Consider the following 21,462-nt stretch of genomic DNA (forward strand, 5'->3'; position numbering starts at 1 on the left):
GACGTGGCAGGTAATTAGACATCCTCTTTTTTTTTTTTTTTTTTTTTTTAATCTATTTGCCCTAGTTCTAAGAAATGGCTATTCTTAGATATTTGGAATTGTTTTTCGTCAACACGAGATTGGGGCAGAGTACTTAGATATCCAACTTGCAAATTATTTCAGACTACTTATTAGTTTATGGTTATGTTCCAGGTTTATATATGGCTTTTATTTGTTGTACTTGTAATAAGTTATTGATATTCATTACATAGGTCCTGATTACCTTATTCTAGGAAAGAACATAAATATTCATTACAATGAGATTACTAATACACTTCAGCAACTAAACAAATTGCTTGTATTCCTAGTCACTTCCTTCTAAATTCCCCATAATTACCACTTCTAACAAGTAGTCTTTCAAATCTATTTTTAGACACTACATTTCTCTAAGTTTTAACCCTTAATTTAACTTTCTAAGCATTAAAAACAAATAAAGTTGTCCCTCAGTATCTAAGAGATATTAATTCCAGAGCCTCACACAGCTGTGAATGCTCAAATTGTTTATACAAAGTGATATAATATTTGTGTATAATTTACCCCATTCTTAAAATTTTCAAATCAGCTCTAGATTACATGTAATATCTGATTCAATATAAAAGCATATAATAGTTGTTATACTATATTGTTTAGAAAATAAGGACAAGAATATATTCACATTTGGTTTCCAATTCCACTGGCTGAAACACAAAGGTTGAATTATGGTAATTGTGTGTTAATTTATCTCTCTCTTACTATATTACAAGCCTTTGAATGTTTTAATTCCACATAGTTGATACATGTTGGTTAAAAAAATACTTGTTGAGTGTTATGTTACACTGTAGGCAGCCTATGATTGCCATGAATCTAGCCCAATGCAAAATTGTAAGCTTACTTAAAACTTACAAAGTTTTGGAGGATTATATCTTTGGAACTCAGTTGTATGGCTTTTAAGCATAAAGTTTATAGATGATAGCTCTGTATTATAATGTGAAAGGTTGAACCAGACTGGGAATTCAATTGTCTTCCAAAAGTTCATGTATTCAAGACTTGGTCACCGGCTTCTAAGGCCCATTGTGAGACGAGAGTGAGACTTTCAGGAGGTGGAGAGGAATGGTGGACCTTAGGTCACTAGGGTAATGGCCTTGAAGGAGACCTTCACCCATTCTACTCTCTCTCTCTCTCTTTCTGGACACCATGAGGCAATCAGCTTTGCTTTCTCATGTGTTGCCCACTATGATGTTCTGCTTTGCAAGAGAAAGCATCAGAACCAGAAAATCAATGGCCCTCCTAAAGTTGACTTTCTCAGGTAATCTGCCATTGTGAAAGAAAGATGACTGATGCAATGAGTAAAAAAGTGAAAATAGAAAAAAAACATTGAATTTTAAAAGTCCGTTCAGGTACACACAGAGAAATTTGTAGCGTCTTGTAACTTAATCTCTCACCTGAATTTTAAGAAATCAAACTGCAGTGACAAACTTACTCCTCTCCCTTCCCTTTCCTGTTGAGACCCTCCTCAGGATGCAGAAAGTTCCTCACATAATCTCTGCTTCTATAAATGTGGAGCTTTTGATAATCGCAGGATTGATTTGAATATATTCCAAGTGAGTTTCTCAGGATAGCTGTCAAATGGCTAGAGACAAAATGATTCTCTGTGAACCATTTAATAATTAGAAAACTATTCTAAACACAACAAATTATGAATTCCTTCTAGAAGGACAAAAATAAAAAAGAAAAAAAATGAAAAATAAAGCTTAGTGATTTACATAAGGAGAGATTCTACAGCTTGTGCAACTGGAAATCACAGAGCCATTGGTACATAATCTACAACCCTATGTTTTTAAGCAAGGCAGCAATAATTGAGTAGCTACAAGTTTGTACTTGAGGAATCAGAAATAGATATAAGGATATACACATAACTATATAAGTGCTGTAGAAAAAAAAATCTCTGGTTTTAGCTGTCTGGAGAATGCTATAAGATGAAAAAGAGAAATTCAGAAGAAACTCATAAAATACAATGATTTTTTCAAAGTTCCACTTCATATTTGATTGCATAGATTGTATTTTCTTATTATGCCTCATATAATCTTATCTAATAACTAGAACAAAAGAATGAAAGCTATCAAATATCCTTAGCCAAGCACTTCTTTTATTTTTTATGATTTTCTTTTATGTGCGTGTGCATATATATATATATATATATATATATATATATATATATATATATATGTATGGGCACATATTTTCTCCTACTGGAAGAGATTTTATTTCTTCATTATGTTCCAACTTTGAAATTACTCCTGGCTCTGCAATTAGTTTGAATCTTTGGGAAGTTTGACTTTTCAAACATGATAAACTTAAGACCAGGCTAACTCCCAGCCCAGCTATGGAAACTCTCCAGGAAATCTAAAAGGCCAAAAGAGTCCTTCTGCTCTAGTGACTGCGAAAGCCTAGCAGTAAATTGAATCATTCCAGTTTAGTTACAGAAATAATCTGATAATGTAGGCTACCTTGATTATAAAACACAAATCTAAAAAATTCTCATTTTTGAATCGATATTCTCACCTGTAATTACAATTAGGTTTGTCACATCTGTTGTTTACTTTGGTGGGCCCATAAATATAGACCATGTGTTTCCTTCTTATCTCTTTAGTTAATAACCAAGTTAAAAGGCAATAAGTAAGTATGTACCAGCTGCTCTGCTTAGGCACCAAAGAAAAAAAAAACCACTAGGTCTATAATTACTTTTTACTTAATATCTAGTAAAATTTTCATCCATGCCTGAATCAGAATTTAGGACTAAAAGGTGGAGATATTTACAGTGTACATTTTTTCCGAAAAGCTATCATAGAACTCTAGTTAACCTAATTCACATCTGAAATGCATCTTTACAACATGAAAAGTGAAATTAAAACAGAGCAAGAGGTGGCAGATGCAATAATGTGCCAGCTGCCTGTAGAGGGTGGGGAGGAACAGGTCAGACTAGATTCTCATGTGATAAGTGTCTTGGCAGACTTCCAGTCATCTCTCAACACTGGGACCTTTGTCAAGGATAGAACAGCACATGGCTGCTCACAGTGAAGACGACATTTCCCAGCCTTCTCTACTACTCTCTATTGGCCTGTGACAAAGTTCCAGCCCATCTTATACAAACAGAAATGTTTTCTTCTTCCTTCTCCTTCCTCTGTCTTCTTCACTACTGCACTGCATTTATTGGGGAGAGCTGGGAGATCATGTAGTAGAAAACAAAGAAACAATGCCAAGAAATGAGGGCTTCTAACAGATATTGTTCAGCCAATACTGGCCTACATTTATGGGAAAGAAAAGTAAAATTCTCTCTTGTTTTAGCTAAAGTGAACCTTAGTACTTCAATCTATTTTGCTTCCTTTCAGGTATAGAAACCCTGCTTATCTTGTTTGGGCCCATGCTTTTTAGATCATTTTCACTCTAAAAATCACTTCTTCAGAAGAACCTCCTTTCACATGTTTTATACTTGTTCTCTTTCAGGCCTTTTATAAATGTTCTTCCAATCCCTGGACTGTTTTGTCATTGTATTTATCATAGCTTATGTGTTCATTTATTTCTTATTGACTTCTGCCTTAATCTTTAACCTCCAAAGACTGTTTTTACATAGCCTTGGTTTCATTTTCTTCACACCACAGGATCATCTGTGTCCAGCATAGTGCCTGGCACACACATGCACAAAAAAAAAAAATTATTGAAAAAGTGATTAGGATCCCTGAACGGTCTTTTCACTCTCGTAGGAACTCAGGACTCTAGAACAGTAACAGTAAACACTGAAAGCTTACATCTGTGATTGCTTAACTTCAGATCATACTGGGAAAGTTTTAAGTAGTTTGAGTAGTTATCAAAGATGTTCAAATGACACAGCACCTACACATGGTGAAATTTATGAAAAATAAATTAGTAGATAAAATGGGAACCTCATCTCACAAAGAATGAATAAATGATTTAAAGAAAAAAAAATTAGTTATACACTTTTGCATGATTTTCTCTTCTTTATAATCACCTGCCTAAGACAATTATTTCAAAGGGCAAAAAAGAAAGAAGGAAAATGTAGTTAAGTATTACATCACTGTGTGTGCCAGGTGGAAAAAGATAATCTCATTCAACATTAGCAGCAGGAAGGAAAGCTATCTAAATACAAACTACTTGAAAGAGCCATACACAGTTAACAACGGCTATACTTATTACACACAGAGTATGCTCTAAGTTTGTTAGACTGACCCCAACACCCAGCATTATACACAGGATTATACACAACCTCCTACAAGAGTACATTATGGAGTCACACAGTTTTCACCAAGCATTGGATTTTTCCTCAATCCTAAAGACTATTATAAATCTGCCAAAGTACCTTCACGGCTTGTCTTAAAAAGGGCTTGCTTTGATATAACAGGGCAAACAACTCAATCATTTCATCCTCAAGCATTGCTAATGATCATTATTTCCATAGTGCACAGTAGAAGACCAGTTGCCCAGTGTTAATTTCAAGCCATAGCCCAGCAGTGGTGGTGCTTATCTTTAATCTTAGCAGGTGGATTGAGGACAGCTTGACCTACAGAGTGAGTTTCAGGAAAAAAATCCAAAACCAATAATAATAATCATAACAATAATAAAAATAAAGTCAAGCCACTGGATGACTGTATAACTGTTTGGATAAATTTCTCAGTGAAGGATTTTCCATTAAAGAATTATTGAGATCTGCTCTGCAGGCAAAGTCCTTGATGTGTGAGTTAGCATAAGGATGTGGTATTAGGTACCTGGGGCTTGCGGTCTGGCCAGAATGGATGAATCAGTAAGCCCCAGGTCTCAGTGAAAGGCCCTGTCTCAAAAAGGCAAGACAGATGCTTTCCTGAGAAATCTACACAATCACTTGTTCACACACATACACATGAAAAATTATTATTGAGAGAAAACTTAAAGATCATCCTTTTGGGCTAGGGTGTATATCAGAGGTGGAGTGTGTATATACACAGTGTGCACACAGTTTTGGGTTTCTTCTTCAGCTCTGCAAAAAGGGAAATGAAAAATAAGAATGTTCCTTCCGTGGAGTCTTTTGCCTTCGTTTCATCCCGAGGGTTGACTGTAGTGTTGGTGCGCATTAGAAACATACTTTACCTGCTTTCTAACAAGAGAGTTCCAAGGGCACAGCCCCAGGCTCAGCCCTGCCAGCCAAACTGAGTATAAGTTCCATGTCCAGGACTTTCCTTACCTTTGCATGTTCTGGATGGGTCAGAAAAAAAAAAAAAAAAAAAAAAAACACTTAAAGGAAGATGCTATTCTCTTCCCGTTTTATCGTCTTTGTTAAACAGGCACACCCAAGGGCATTAGTTGATTTTTCTTCAATGCTTCTAGGCCATTGGAAATACCCAATGTCTATAAAACCTGTATGACATTTTTATCATGCTATTATCAAAGGTTTCACATAAATTTTTACTATGGTAATGTCAGACCTTGATTAAAAAGATGACAAAATCCAAGTTGAATTTTGTAGATTGAGTAAGGGCAAGATTATTACTCTGGGTTTGGGAGGGATACTGAAAACACATGACTCTCAGCCATTCCTAGCATTCCACTTTGTAGCTTGTGCCTTAAAGTTTCTGTTCAACCATCTACACAATAGGAACAGTAATGTCTACCACCTGTAGATTTGTCAGGGAATACTTAGCAGACAGGGGAATACACTGTTTAAAAGAACAGATTTCCCCTCAGGCTGAATTATAGTTTAAATGCTGAATCTTATTTTTACTAGCTGTTTGACCTTGGTATGAATTTAAAGTAATTGGCCAAGTGTCTGTCACATAGTAAATTATGTATAATCAGCTTCAGTCATTTCTCTTTGGAAAATTATAATTACCCCCAGCATTCATCTTTATTATCTAAAAATGTACATAAAGCAATACATCCAACAATAGAACTCCTCGCATCAACTGGCTTCTAAGGGTCAGGAATCCTATCCTTTCTTGTCACCGAAGCCCACACTCCGTACATAGTATGTTCATGTCTTTCTCTGGCTTATGGAGACAGAAGGCCAGTCGTAATTCCTTCTGTAAAGATTAAGCCAGCTGTATCCATTAATAACCTCAGTAAAGGCTATCTATTACAAAGAAGGAGTGTCCTAATTACTCTGGTCAGAGATGGCAATAGTTATGTCCATGGCTCCTGTAAAATCTGTGTGGCATTTACAGAAATAGTGCATACCAGGGGAAAATGTTACTGAGGCAGACATGCATTTAGCATAAATATTACATAGCTTCCAGCCACCTATGAATCCATTTCATAGGTAATCTATATTTAGAGAAAAATTCTTTCTGATTCTCTATACTCCTGACACTTTATTTTTTCAATCTATGAAAGTTTTATTTGGATCCCTTTGCTATTTCAGGAAATTAAAATTGCCTTCTCTCTCCCTCCTGTTTCGTAGTAAAACTGTGCAGGAGAGCTCCCACACAATGTGATTTAACATTCCTATTTAATTTGTTGGAACCATGTATACTTGATTTATTTTAACCCTGTGATTGAAAGTCTAGACTCAGACTGGAGAGATGGCTCGGAGTTTAAGAGCACTGGCTGTTCTTCTAGAGGTTCTGAGTTCAATTCACAGCACCACATGGTGGCTCTCAACCATTTATAGTTAGATCTGGTGCCTTCTATGGCATGTAGGTGTACATGCAGGCAGAACACAGTACAGAAAGAAAAGAAAGAAAGAGAAAGAGAGATTGAGAAACAGAGAAAATGAAAACAAAGTCGGGAATCTTCATTCTTACTTTTTAAAATGTTTTCATTTATTGCAATTAATTCACTTATCCCAGCTGTACCCCCTCCCTTGTCCCTTCCAATCACGCTCTCCCTCCCTTTTCCCCTCACATGCCCCTTGCCCAGTGCACTGATAGGGGAGGTCCTCCTCCCCTTCCATCTGACCCTAGCCTATATCAGGTCTCATCATGACTGGCTGCAATGTCCTCCTCTGTGGCCTAGTAAAGCTGCCTCCCCCTGAGGGTGAGGTGGTGATCAAAGAGCCAGCTACTGAGTTAATGTCAGAGACAGTCCCTGTTCCTCTTACTATTGAGCTGTCATTTCTGAATGCGATGAGCAGCTATCCCTGCAATCAAGGCTTTCATTATCAGCTAATTTCGCTTTAAAAAAAAAAAAAACCACTAATTTTTTTTCTCTCAAGGAATTCAATATTCTGGTCTGGTTACACATTCTTAGAAGTGTGACCTGGTTCAATTTTTTCATACTTATAAATACTAACAGCAAGTATGTAAATAAAATCCATGATAAGACACTTTAAAAAAAATAAGTATCATAGAAAGTTAGCAGGTTGACGGTCCATCAAATCCCCAATTTAAGTGAGGAAAGTAAATATAAAAAGTGTCCTTCCTAAAAATTTAAAATGTCATATAGAATAGTGGGAAATCAAGGATTTCTCAAGGCCCATTAAAGGAAGGCTATTTGTTCCTGAACAAATAAATGGAATCTCAGTTCTACCTCTGGCCCTGGATACAGACATGACATTCAGATTTTCCCCAAAGATAAAAATGCTACTATTTATCCTTAAGAATTAATCTGATTCAGCCTCTCAATCACACTGGCCAGAAGACTGTCCAAAGAAAATCCGATTCAATCGAGGCTGTGCAGAAGAGATAGGAGTAATAATTATTCCCTTAATGAGATATTGTACTTATATTTGCCAGAAGCCCCTCCACAAGTGCAGCTACTCACAGAGCCACCTTGCACTACAGAGGCTGCACAGTTTTGAGTTCTAACTCAATAAAGCATAGCCCCCCCCCTCTCTCTGTCTCTGTCTGTCTCTCTCTCAATACTGGCCAAAGCCTAAGCCTGCGACTCTTGGCTTACGCATACTCTGAAGCTTCCTACTCTATGGCCACACAGCTACTGGTCAACTTCCATCACTGAAATATGCAGGGTTTCTTGGGCCCTAAATCTAAAAGGCCTGGCCTTTTAAAGGCATCTGTCTTTTCCACTACACCTCCCTCTTCCCAACAACTGCTGAGATTCACATGTCACCTGCTTTGTTGTTTTCATTTCAAACTCTAATGAAACTGTACCAGGGATTCTTTCTGAGGCCACTTTTAAATTGTTATATTAATAAGGTCAAAACTACAAGGGAAACCCATGTTTCATGGGTATCACTGGGGTATTTTATAGAAATGTACTGTGAACAGACAAAATTAGAAAGTATCTCTCCTGAATACTAAGTCTAGACCAACAATTGAAAATGTTAATATGTCTCATTATAACAGATTTTCTGAGTAATATTCCATTGTGTAGATGAACCACATTTTCTGTATCCATTCTTCAGATGAGAGGCGTCTGGGTCGTTTCCAGCTTCTGGCTATTACAAATAAAGCTGCTACAAACATGGCTGGGTAAATGTCCTTATTGTGTACTTGAGCCTCTTTTGGATATATGCCTAGGAGTGGTATGGCTGGATCTTGAGGAAGCATTATTCCTAGTTGTCTGAGAATATGCCAGATTGATTTCCAGACTGGTTGTACAAGTTTACATTCCCACCAGCAGTGGAGGAGGGTTCTCTTTTCTCCACAACCTCTACAGCATGTGTTGTCACTTGAGTTTTTGATCTTGGCCATTCTGATGGGTATAACGTGAAATCTCAGGGTCATTTTTATTTGCATTTTCCTGATGGCTAATGAGATTGAGCATTTCTTTAAGTGTTTCTCTACCATTAGATATTCCTCTATCAAGAATTCTGTTTAGGTCTGTTCTCCATTTTTTAATTGTATTACTTGGTTTGTTGCTTTTCAACTTCTTCAGTTCTTTATATATACTGGATATTGGCCCTCTGTCAGATAAAGGGTTGGTGAAGATTCTTTCCCAATCTGTAGACATTCATTTTGTTTTGATGACAGTGTCCTTTGCTTTACAGAAGCTTTTCAGTTTCATGAGTTCCCATTTATTGATCGTTGATCTTAGAGCCTGTGCTGTTGGTGTTCTGTTCAGAAAGTTGTCTCCTGTACCAATGAGTTCTAGGGTCTTCCCAACTTTTTCTTCTAACTGATTTAATGTGTCTGGTTTTATGTTGAGATCTTTGATCCACTTGGACTTTAGTTTTGCGCAGGGTGATAAGTATGGATCTATTTTCATTTTTCTACATGTAGACATCCAGTTAGACCAGCACCATTTGTTGAAGATACTGTCTTTTTTCCATTGTATGGTTTTGGCATCTTTGTCAAAGATCAGGTGTCCATAAGTGTGTGGGTTTATTTCTGGGTCTTCTGTTCCATTCCATTGATCCACCAGTCTGTTTCTATGCCAGTACCAAGCAGTTTTTATAACTGTTGCTCTATAGTACAGCTTAAGATCAGGGATGGAGATACCTCCAGAAGATCTTTTATTGTAGAGGACTGTTTTAGCAATACTGGGCTTCTTGTTATTCCATATGAAGTTGAGGGTTTTTCTTTCAAGGTCTGTAAAGAATTGTGTTGGTATTTTGATGGGAATTGCATTGAATCTGTAGATTGCTTTTGGTAAAATGGAATGTTACTCAGCAAGGAAAAACAAAGAAATCATGAAATTTGCAGGTAAATGGTAAGACTTGGAAAGAATCATCCTGAGTGAGCTATCCCAGAAACAGAAAAACACACACGGTATATACTCACTTATATAGACATATAATATAGCATAAACCTACTAAAATCTGTACATCTAAAGAAACTAATCAAGAGGGAGGACTCTAACTAAAATGCTCAATCCCCATCCCAGAAGGCAAAGAAGATGGACATCAGAAGAAGAAGAAAACAGGAAACAACCTAGGAACCTGCCACAAAGGGCCTCTGAAAGGCTCTGCCCTGCAGACTATCAAAGCAGACACTGAGGTTTATGTCCAACTGTTGGACAGAGTGCATGGAAGCTTATGAAAGATGTGGGAAATTAAGATATGGAGAGGACAGGAACCCCACAAGGAGAGCAACAGAACCAGAAATTTTGAACACAGAGGTCTTCCCAGAGACTCATACTCCAACCAAGTACCAGGCATGAAGATAACCTAGAACGCCTGCACAGATGTAGTCCATGGCAGTTCAGTGTCCAAGTGGGTTCCATAGTAATGGGAAGAGGGACTGCCTCTGACATAAACTGATTGGCCTGCTCTTTGATCACCTCCCCCTGAGGGGGAAGCAGCCTTACCAGGCCACAGAAGATTACAATGTAGCCACTCCTGATGAGATTTGATAGACTAAGATCAGAAGGAAAGAGAGGGAGACATCCCCTATCAGTGGACTTGGGGAGGGCCATTCGTGAAAAAGATGGATGAAAGGTGGTATTAGGAGGGGAGGAGTGAGGAGTTTATGGGGGGATACAAAGTGAATAAAGTGTAACTAATAAAAGTTAATAAAAAAAAATTCTGGACCAGGCATGGGGGTACACACTTACAATCCTCTCATTGGGAGAGTAAGGCAGAAAAAAGTCATTGACTTTGAGGCAAGCCTGGGCTACATAGTTAGCTCTACATCATCCAAGGCTAGAATAGTATCCTGCCTCAAAACAACCCAACTCTGTGCCTATAAAATATTCATAGAAATATGTTGTTTAAATAATTTACTGTGGGAATGAGTTACATAGAAAAACAAATATATTCTTCTGAAATAATAAAAATCCAGTCTTTCCTCCTAGAACCGAACTAATTCTATTTTCTTTACAGTATAATTTTGGGAGAATATTTTGAAGCAGTGGTGTTATTAGCAAAACCAGCACATAGCTGCCAAAATATATCAAAAGATAAGGCAAAACTGCATGTTGCAGAAACAAAGAGATTTAAAAAAATAGACGTTAAACAGCAAGTTCGCATTGTCTGTTTCTAAGACTCACTTGGGACACTAGAGAAAAGAACCTATTTCTAGACCCACCACAGAGCTGTACATTCAGAACCAGCAGGAAGCAGTAGCAGCATTAGGAACACAGAACTTTTCAAAGAACTTGAGCTGTGGCAGATAGTGTGTCACGTTTTTGTAAGCATTGCCTTGCTTCATATTTAGAATAATTTTCTTGGATCAGTACTAGTATTAAAGAAAAGCAAGTCCCTGACTCTGAGGCCAGCTTGCTCTATACAACAAGTTCCAGAACAGTCAAGGCTACACAGAGAAACTCTGTAGCCAACAAACAAGCAGACATACACACACAAAGAAAATCAAAGAAGAGAAAGCCAAGACAAAGAACAGTGCAGAGCACTGTCTCAGGATGTTCTGCTATGAATGGAAGAATGAGGGTCAAGCTATGCAGGTATACCTCAGAGTCGAAGTTTGTGATCAGTATTTAAACTACCAGCCAATACAAGTTAGGTCAGGCTTGGGCAGTACTGAAGTCACTCTCTTCTAGTAAAGAAACTGAAATCCAAAAGCCGAAATGTCTAAGACAAATCTTTACGTGCATATTTAAGAAAAGAGTCAACCACTGCTTGAACCGACTATTCTCAAATGTTACTCTACAAATGTTTCTTCAGGTAGGCAAAGAGCAGACTGTATTAAAAGCTATTTTGTTAGTTCTTGTTGTGCTTCTGTGGCCATAGTGTTGTTCTTGGGCAAAATCTACCTTTTCCTACCCAACATTTAGTTACAGATTGTGACACATGCCAATCAGTATGAGGGATTCTTGATTTTGATAATTTCTCAGAGTAAGGAATGGGAAAAGGAACCATCCCTAAAGTGAGGTGATACCAGACAAGAAGGAGATATGAATGATAAAATGTGTATTGCGTGGGTGAATGCATGGGTATATGTGTGTGCGTGTGTGTGTGCATTATGCACTTCTGTGCATTTGTGGGAGCCAGGGCTTGAGTGTACTCTCTTACACATATGAATACGGGGTCAGAAGTTGACCTCTCTTTCTTTCCACCTCATTCTTGGAACAGGTTCTCTCACTAAACCAGAAAGTCATCATTTTGGCTAGAACTGATTGTCCAGGAAGCTCATGGGATTCACCTGTCTCTGCTCTCCCATTGGTCTCTGAGTTTTAGTTGAACGCTACCTTGCCTATCTTTCATGTAGGTATTAGGGATCCAAACGTGGGTCCTAATGCCCAGCAAGCACTTTTCCTATTGAACTACCTCTTCATATCTGGCTGATATAATCTGAAGAATAAAATAAACCATAATTCTAATATGCTTTTTTAAGGGTGGCCTTCCTCATTCCAAGATGATCATGTAAAATCTCTGGTAAACATGCGTAGGGCTTTGCTCTAAGAACTTTGTATAGTATATAAAGGCAGGTATAATACTCAGAATGATCAGGTTGATACCAAGCTGAAACCACACACACACACTTGATATATCAGAACAGGACAAAAGCCTTACTTATTAAAATTGTACCTTGTCACTCCTAAACAATCAAGGTGATTTTGTAAGACCACAACACGGATAATCAACATATCCCAAGTAAAAAGACTGTACCACAATGGTGCAGTCAGAATAGAAAGGCAGGGCTAAGACTGTAAGTGCTGGGATCACAGTGTGCTCTTTTCCCAATGGTGCACAAATGTTTCATGTCAAACCAACCTTCATCACTTCCACCTGTAGGTCTTCATTGAGCGAAGGCGTCACTTTCACAGCATTCAGGATCTGATTGAGCAGCTGCTTCTCATCAGAGTCAGTCTCCATGGATACAAACCTCTCTTCTGACAGGAGCTTCTGTAAAGAGGCACAAAGCAGTGATTGCAGCCTTTTCCTGTTGTATCTGATTAGATATGATGCTCATTTTTCTTAGGATAATTTAGCTGGAGGTCACCAAGCAAGAACTCATACTACAAACCATTAAAAGGACAAGTACATAAAACTTTAGAAAATGAGTTTTGGAAAAAGTATCTTTCTAATACTAGGTAATTCACTCTATATTTCATCAAGTAAAATGCTATGTGTTGGCCATCTACGTTATTCAGGCAGTGTAAATAAAGGATGAATGTTCAAAAGAAACCCAAGCCAATAGAATAGTCACAGGCACACCCTTTCTGAATGTAAGTTTTGTCACATGATAGAAAAAGGTTTTGAGTACATAAGTTAATTTTTCAGGTATGTATATTTTTATTACCTAATGTGAACCACCATTTATTAAGAGATTATTTCTGAATTCAAAAACCTTAATATATAACCCACTAGAAAATGAAGGCATTCACTTGCATGAGGACATCAGGGGAGCTTGTGGATTAGGATTTTGCTTCTCAGGACAATGCTTATTTATCCAAAAATCCTTCTATGCTTATGAGCCTACAACTCCACTAGCTCATGTTTCTCTAGAGTCACATAGATGAATCATCCAAAACACATGAAGAACGTGCTGTGAAAATGAGGAAAGGGCCTTGGGCATGGCTTAACACTAGAGTAACATTTTCAAGTCAGAACTTAGGAGGCAGTCAGGGTACATTCTGCTAAGCTCTCTCACACTAAACCCTACAATTCTCACTCACAAGGTTGTAATTAGGTTGTTCTCTCCAATTCTGAACTAGTGCAATGTGTATATTTTCACCCCACTGAGACTCAGTACTGGGCTTTATATTTTTTCTTGGCCCAATTTGTTCTTTTCCATTGTAACTTAGCTGCAGCAGGAATCTGTTTAAAACCCTATAGTATTCTTCAGGGCAGTCCAGAGCTGAAGTTTATATAGAAGCTGTTTTACAGTGAAAAAGTCTTGGGAGCTCTGCATTTGTGCCTAAAGTTACCAGGCCTTGGGAAGCAAGGGACAGACTCAAAGAAATAAGACTAGGCCATTAATCACTAGCATGAATACAATTAAGCAAGCCCTTGAAAACATGGAACAGCAACTTTGAATGTTTCAGCATTGGAAAAGAAAAAGAAAATGGGAAAAGAAAAATACAATCTATATGATATTAGAGAAAAAGTAAAAAAGCAGCGTGTCAAAACAGTCCCTTATTTATTTTTTTGAGACGGTCCAAATGCAGAAATAAAAAGCCTCTGAATATTAAAATACATTGTATCTACTTCCAATTCACTGAGGCTAAGGGGCGCTGATTTCTGACTCTTTCATGAGGCATCACTCTTAGAAGGCAGCAAGGTCTATCTAAGCCTAAAAACCTGAAAATTTTCCCCTGCTAAACACAAATACAAGAGGACAAATGCCACTGTTAAACTTCTCCGTGTGTCTTAGAGACCAAATGCCTTATGGAAACAATATGTTTATAAAGCCATCACCTTTTCACAGTTGTCATTAAAGGCATTCGTGGTGTAAAACACAAACTCTCAAGTAGTATTTTAGGATTAGAGCAAAGGATCTTTTTCTTTCAAGTTTTGTTCTAGAAACAAAATATATTAATTCACTCACCAACCTAATTCTAAAATAAGAAAGCAAAACGAGTTAGATTCAGAAAGACAAATATGTTGTTTTTCTTTTATTTCTGGAGCTTGTATTTTCCAGAAATACATAAAATCATATATATGTTAGAGAAAGAAAGAAGTCTAGAAGAAAGAATGAAGCAGAGGGACTAAAGACAGGGAAACAGAGGGGCTCGAGGACAAACAGAGAGAGTAGAGTGAATACTGTCAAATCATATGATAAATTTGCATGAAATATTTTGATAAAACATTATTATCATGCATGCTGACTATATGCCATCAAAATGCCATGTCACATGCAGGAAGATTGATACAATAGAGATCATCATATTCATTCAGCCTTAGAAAAACAAGAATGTTTTCTCTTATTTGTGGTTAACAGGTGTCATGTAGATACAAAAAAAAAAAAAAAAAAGAATAATCTTGTATGGATACATGGCATGAAAACAGAAGAGTAAGGTCTAGGGAAACAAAGAGGCCTAATGGGAGCAGGGAGGGGAGAAAGAGGAGTTCAGTGGACATGGGGGAGTCTGCCCAGTGCATAATATATAACTGTATGAAAGTTTAATGAGAAATTGATACAAAAACATATAAAATCATTTCAGTTTACGATCAATCCTAATTACACCAAACCTGAGATGTGAAATACAGATGAGATTTGAATTGATATGGACTTCTTGAAGGCTCTTTTTATTGGGAACCCTAACTTTCAAAGTGGAGCTCTTCAAAAATGCTCAGCTTCATGTGGGCTTAGCAGGGCCCCTATGAATCAATCTCTGACTACACTGGCTCAACCAAGTAATGCTGTAGCCAGAGAAATTCTAGAGGCTATAAGATCTTTTCCTTTCTGTGGCTATTTAATCAAATGTTTACACAGCCAGTATTTAAAATGCTAATGATTTGCTCTTTCAATGCCAAAGTGGTCTGTCAAGTTCTGTCACATGACTAGATCCAAAATCATACCTGCATCCCTGCCAAAGCATGTTGGGCGAGCTTCACGTTCTTTGATTCCAAAGCCAACTGGAGAGGCAGCAAGCATTTCTCCCTGGCAGACATAGGAACAAGTACAACATTCGAGTTCAGCAAACCTGGCAGTCATGCCTTATACATAGCCCACAACCACCACCACTCCAACCCTATCACTATAACTCCAACCTCCACCCCAACCCCCCCACCCGGAACCCCACCACCATCCCAAACCCCATCACCCCAAACCTCATCACCACCACCACAAAAACCACCACTGATACCCCAAAGCCCATCCCCACTCCCCCAAACCTCACCATCTCAAATCCTACCACCATCACACAAAAAAAACTAGAAACCATCATGAAATTCCACATGGCTTAAAGAGCAACAAAGCTATGCATAAATGACCACACATAAGGAGCTTGCATTCTTAATGTGGCTGCAGGAAGAACAAATAAAATTACTTCCTCTAATGGTTATATGGTATGCTAATTACCATATCGGGGGTCTATGAACCCTTCCCCAGATTAATGGGTTGCTTGTACCCAGTACACCAGGTAAGAACAACTCTAGGGAGCAGCACCTACACAAATTTCCATGCCCCACTCAGAACCTTTTTCCTACCTAGAAAATGGCAGAAATATAGCCACACATCAAGAGCTTTAGTCTATGAGAGACACAAAGAAACAACACAGATGAAGAGCTATTTAAACACCTTTAAGCTCAAAAACAAAACAAAAAAACAACAAACAAATACAGAGTTATAATACGGTAGAAATTAGCCAAAAGAGCCACAAAGACAAAAACATTTTGTATTAGAATCATTCACTTTAAATAATTAAACCAAAGGTTAAAATTTTTAAATAATCCATCATTTATAATTATAATCAAGCTTTCATTCCTCCATGGGTTCCAGTGGTACAACAGAACAAATATCACTTCATTTTTCCTGTCTACCACCAATACACCAAAGCAGGCTCATTTTTTTTTAAATCTTTTATTTATTTTTTATTAATTACACTTTATTCATTTTGTATCCCCCCATAAGCCCCTCCCTCCTCCCCTGCCGATCCCACCCTCCCTCCCCTTTCTGCATGCATGCCACTCCCCAAGTCCACTGATAGGGGAGGTCCTCCTCTCCTTCTTTCTGATCTTAGTCTATCAGTTCTCATCAAAAGTGGCTGCCTTGTCCTCTACTGTGGCCTGGTAAGGCTGCTCCCCCCCCAGGGGGAAGTGATCAAAGAGCAGGCCAATCAGATTATGTCAGAGGCAGTCCCTCTTCCCATTACTATGGAACCCACTTGGACACTGAACTGCCATGGGCTACACCTGTGCAGGGATTCCAGGTCATCTCCACAAATAGTCCTTGGTTGGAGTATGAGTCTCTGGGATTCCCTGTGTTCAAATTATCTTGTTCTGTTGCTCTGCTTGTGGAGTTCCCGTTCCCTCCAGCTCTTACTATTTCCCACTTCTTACATAAAATTCCATTCACTCTGCCCATCAGTTGGCCATCAGGCTCAGCATCTGCTTTGACAGTCTGTACTGCAGAAGCTTTCAGAGGCCCTCTGTGGCAGGTTTCAAGGTGGTTTCCTGTTTTCTTCTGGCTTTCAGAGGCCCTCTGTAGCAGGTTCCGAGGTTGTTTCCTATTTTCGTTTTCTTCTGATGTCCATCCTCTTTGCCTTTCAGGATGGGGATTGAACATTTTAGTTAGGGTCCTCTCTTTTGCCTAGTTTGTTTAGATGTACAGCTTTTAGTGGGTTTATTCTATATTGTATGTTTATATGAGTGAGTATATACCGTGAGTGTCTTTTTGCTTCTGGGTCAACTCACTCAGGATGATCCTTTCCAGGTCCCACCATTTACCTGCAAATTTCATGATTTCCTTATTTTTCATTGCTGAGTAATACTCCATTGTATAGATGTACCACAGTTTCTGCATCCATTCTTCAGTTGAGGGGCATCTGGGTTGTTTCCAGCTTCTGGCTATTACAAATAAAGCTGCTACAAACATGGTTGAACAAATGTCCTTGTTGTGTACTTGCGCCTCTTTTGGGTATATGCCTAGGAGTGGTATGGCTGGATCTTGAGGAAGCGCTATTCCTAGTTGTCTGAGAAAGCGCCAGATTGATTTCCAGAGTGGTTGTACCAGTTTAGGCTCATTTTTAAAAATCTGTTAATATTTTCAGCAGAGTGAGCCACAGAGTTAGACTCTAAGGTTTCATTTGTGGAGGCATAAAAATCATTGCTCTAGAGTACAATGAAGCAGAAAGTTAAGTATAGTCTTGATTCCTTCCTCTCCACTCCACAGGTTTATAGCCGTCTGTGGAATCCTTCACCATCAGTGACCCACAGACCCAGTCTCTGATAGCAGTTGACAACAGGCCAGCAGGAAAAAGACTTGGTGATTAATCAAGTCTTTTCACTTCTCCCCTTAGACTCATTGTTCATTTTTATATGACGACTAGGGAACAATGCTGCCAGCTTACAGTAGGGACATCTTTTGGCAGATAGATGAATTGCGATATTACTTCCAGATGGGTGAATGTAACTTTGTCATTGTTATCAGAATTATCTGCCTTTCTTAGTGATAAGGCAAAAACACTGTTGAGCAGTTGAATATAGAAGGAAGAGATGAGGTTTCCAATTTTGTTTCTTTTGTTCATTTATAACTAGTTCATAACCTTGTAAAAATAATTGGAAGGGTGAAAACAGGGGGAGGAAGAGTTAACAGCAGAAGCAGCCCTGGATTTTACCTGCAGACCCTGAAGCAATCAAATCTCCATCAAAATTAATTTAGTATGAAAGAACTTTCATCTTCAATTTGGAGTCAGTGAAGGCACAACACCAAGAAGCAACCCAGGAAATCCTAATGCCTCAGTGCTGAATAGCCTGGAGCAGGAGAAATCTACGAGGAAGTTGCAGGCTGACATTGAACATGAGTTATGTATTACAGATCAAGGCAAGTATGAGCACCACATCCACAAACAGCAGGAATTCTTTTGCAAATGCCCCGTGGGAAACAATGCTGCGCTCATACACAACTAAAAGTTAACTACCATCCACCATCTGCATAAGTAACTCCTATAGTCCGTATTCTACATTGTGACTGACTTGGGCCACGTTGCTGACAAATTTCAAGAGTGCCAGGCTGTATTATGACTCTGAAGCACTTTATTAGTCTGCTCTTCATGCTGACAGGAAGGCAGGCCTGGTAGGGTGACATGGTTTCAACTAAGTTTGTGCTGAGTTGAAAGTTATCAGTTAGTGTGAAAGATATGGGACTCATGCAGAACTGAACAAAATTGTAATTTTGTTAGGCCTTAGCCTCCCATCCAATTAAAAAAAAGGCATATCTTAAAGCCAATACTGACCTGGGCACAATGGTTTACACCTACAATCCCAGAACTTGGAAGATTGAGGAAAGAATATTGTTAAGAGTTTGAGGCCAGCCTGGTCTACATAGTGAGATCTGCCAGGTCAGATTCTGAAGTAAGTGAGACTCTTATCTAAAATATAATACAATAAAAACCAGAGCTGAAGTAAGGTATGCATGGATTATAGAGCAGGGAATGGCAGAATATTTCAATAAGAAGGTAGATAGGTAACGTTAGCTGTGCATTTTATGTGGTCTCTGTTAGAACTGCTCAATTCTGCCAGATATAAAAGCAGCCACAGACAATAAGTAAATCAATGAGCATTACCATATTCCAATAAAACTGTATTTATAAAACTAGGCAAGGGGCCAGATCTGACCAACACATTAGTATGCCCAGTCCTGACACAGATCATGCCTTAAATATGGCCAGAGCAGACCTAGCCTTCATGTGTATCCAGGTTTTACAGGACATGGGGCGAGCTGCCTTGGAAGGGCATTGACAAAATCAAAGACAGTGTCAAAAATATCTCTTCAATAATAACTGCTTTGAACAAATATCACTATCAACAAAGACTTCACTGGGCACTAAACCAAGGTATCCTGTCCATCCATTACATCAACATTTTGTGCCTTCAATGTGCCAGCTAACATATAGAATTCTGCGCATGAGCCACCAAGCAACAGGACAGAGAAGGTGATATTGTTTATCCATATTCAGAAGGAACTAAAAGAAGAGAATTGTTTTCAGCATGCACTGTTTCCATATTATTATTATTTTTGTAATTTTGAAAGAAAACTACCTATCCTCAATTCATGTGTTTAGGGGAGAAACCTGGGTTAAGGGAAGTCTTACAGCCTGCAAAAGTCCACTCAATTCAAATGTATTGGAGACAATTTAAATCTAAATCTATCTGACAGCCTAAGCCAAATTCCTATTAATATCCTTTGGTATTAAAAGTGCAGAGCAAAGCTATAATAGCTATTTAATAACAATTTTAGATTATAGTTAAAAATCTATCTTGTCCTGAAAAAAATCCAGGACAAAAGGGGAGAGCAGAGGGGAGTTGTATGCCAAAATTAAACACAAATGAAAATGTCCATGTGAAATCTAGTATCATGTACAATGAAAACAGGACAATTAAAAACATTACTTGGGGATTTAAGATGGTGGCACATGGTATCTAAAAAGCAGGACAGCAATGACTGCAGGGCAATCCACAGGCCAGGCCATGCAGTGGACACCAAAACCCCAGCATCTGTTTTCCCAGGAGAGAGGAGAGTACATGGTAAGGGGAATGAGCAGGTCCAACCTCAGGTCACCTTGAGGTGACCTAAAAAGTTCCTAGGGTTCTCACCAGCACAAAGTCTCAGCCTCTAGCCACTGGCCCAATCTCACCATCCTATGAATACCTTCCAGACACCAGGGGCACTCAGCTCCAACCACGGGGCTCCAACCTTGGGGTCCATCAATACAGCCTCAGCTGCCATTCCAAAACTCAAACTCTCTCCTTTAGGAGACCAGCCAGATCTCTGACTTCACAGGTTTTCCAAAATGCCTATGCATATGCACAGTGAGCACAGTGTCTGAGCACAGTATCTGGGTAGTTAGAGCTCATTAACCTTGGAAATAGAAAGCCAGTAGTGGGGTGGATGACTCCAGGACTTCATCTGGTGAGAAGAGGATCCCTGGGCTCTTGAAGAGTCCAGTTAGTCCCAGGACCATATATCTGAGCAGAGCTTTGGGCAATTCCCTGAGAACAACCTACCAGCCTGAGACCATTCCCACCAACGTAAGCCCTCTAATCTAAGGGGGGCTACTGTAGGAATCCAGCTGCCTGCCCAGGGCTCTTCCTCCACCCCTCAGAACTCCAATGAATATCAGGAACTACTAGCCCATGCCAGAGACAACCAGATGCCTAAAGGCCAGCGCTAAAACACAATCAACAAAAACCAGATATGGCATCTCAAGAACCTAGGTATCCCACAGCAAGCAGCCCTTGATACCCTAACACAACTGAAACACAGGAAAATGACCTTAAATCTATGCTTAAGAAGAAGATAATGGTGGAAATGAATGAAATCTTTAAAGAAATACAGGAAGATAAAAACAGATTGAGCCTTTAGAAAGGAATGAATAAATCATTCAAAGAAATACAGGAAAATACAAACAAACAGGTGAAGGAAATCAATACATAGTTCAAGATCTGAAGATGGAAATAGAAACAATAAAGAAAGCACAAACTGAGCAAAATCTGTAGATGAACTTAGGAAAAACAAACAAACAAACAAACAAACAGGAACGACAGAGGACATCCACAGCAGAAACGAGAGATGGAGGAAAGAATCTCAGGTATTGAAAACACAATGAAAGAAATCAATGCATCTTTCAAAGAAAATGTTAATTCTAAAATTTTTTCTGGCACACAATATCCAAGAAATCAAGGACATCATGAAAAGACAAAACCCAAGACTATTAGCAATAGCAGGAAACGAAGAATCTTGTCTTTATTGTAGTAACTTTAGAAAGGAGTGATGGGCTAGATAATGTGTTTATTATTTGCTCTATGATTACCATGGTGGCAATATCCATCCCACTATCACAAATAAGAAGACACAAACACCTGTTAGATTTTATAATTTAACCCATAGGCACCTCAGTCTCTATGTGGGTGCCCAAGTAAGGGGAGCAGAGGCTATCTCTGACATGAACTCTGCTGATGACTCTTTGATCACTTCCCCCTGTCAGAGTGGTCTTCTC

At 38.6% G+C, this 21,462-nt stretch overlaps 1 protein-coding gene across 1 annotated transcript in view; it reads right to left on the reverse strand.

The window, feature by feature from the left end:
• Positions 1 to 21,462, reverse strand: part of Arfgef3 (ARFGEF family member 3) — a 155,663-nt gene that overhangs the window by 88,250 nt on the left and 45,951 nt on the right. The window contains exons 3-4 of the mRNA XM_055599343.1: positions 15,323 to 15,404; positions 12,572 to 12,703 (exon numbers count right to left, since the gene is read on the reverse strand). Of these exons, the coding sequence (XP_055455318.1) occupies positions 12,572 to 12,703; positions 15,323 to 15,404 (214 nt within the window). The remainder of the gene's footprint in view (positions 1 to 12,571; positions 12,704 to 15,322; positions 15,405 to 21,462) is intronic.

The sequence above is a fragment of the Psammomys obesus genome, unplaced genomic scaffold (assembly GCF_907164565.1).
Source record: "Psammomys obesus unplaced genomic scaffold, mPsaObe1.curated_primary_1811, whole genome shotgun sequence".
Taxonomy (NCBI): Eukaryota; Metazoa; Chordata; class Mammalia; order Rodentia; family Muridae; genus Psammomys; species Psammomys obesus.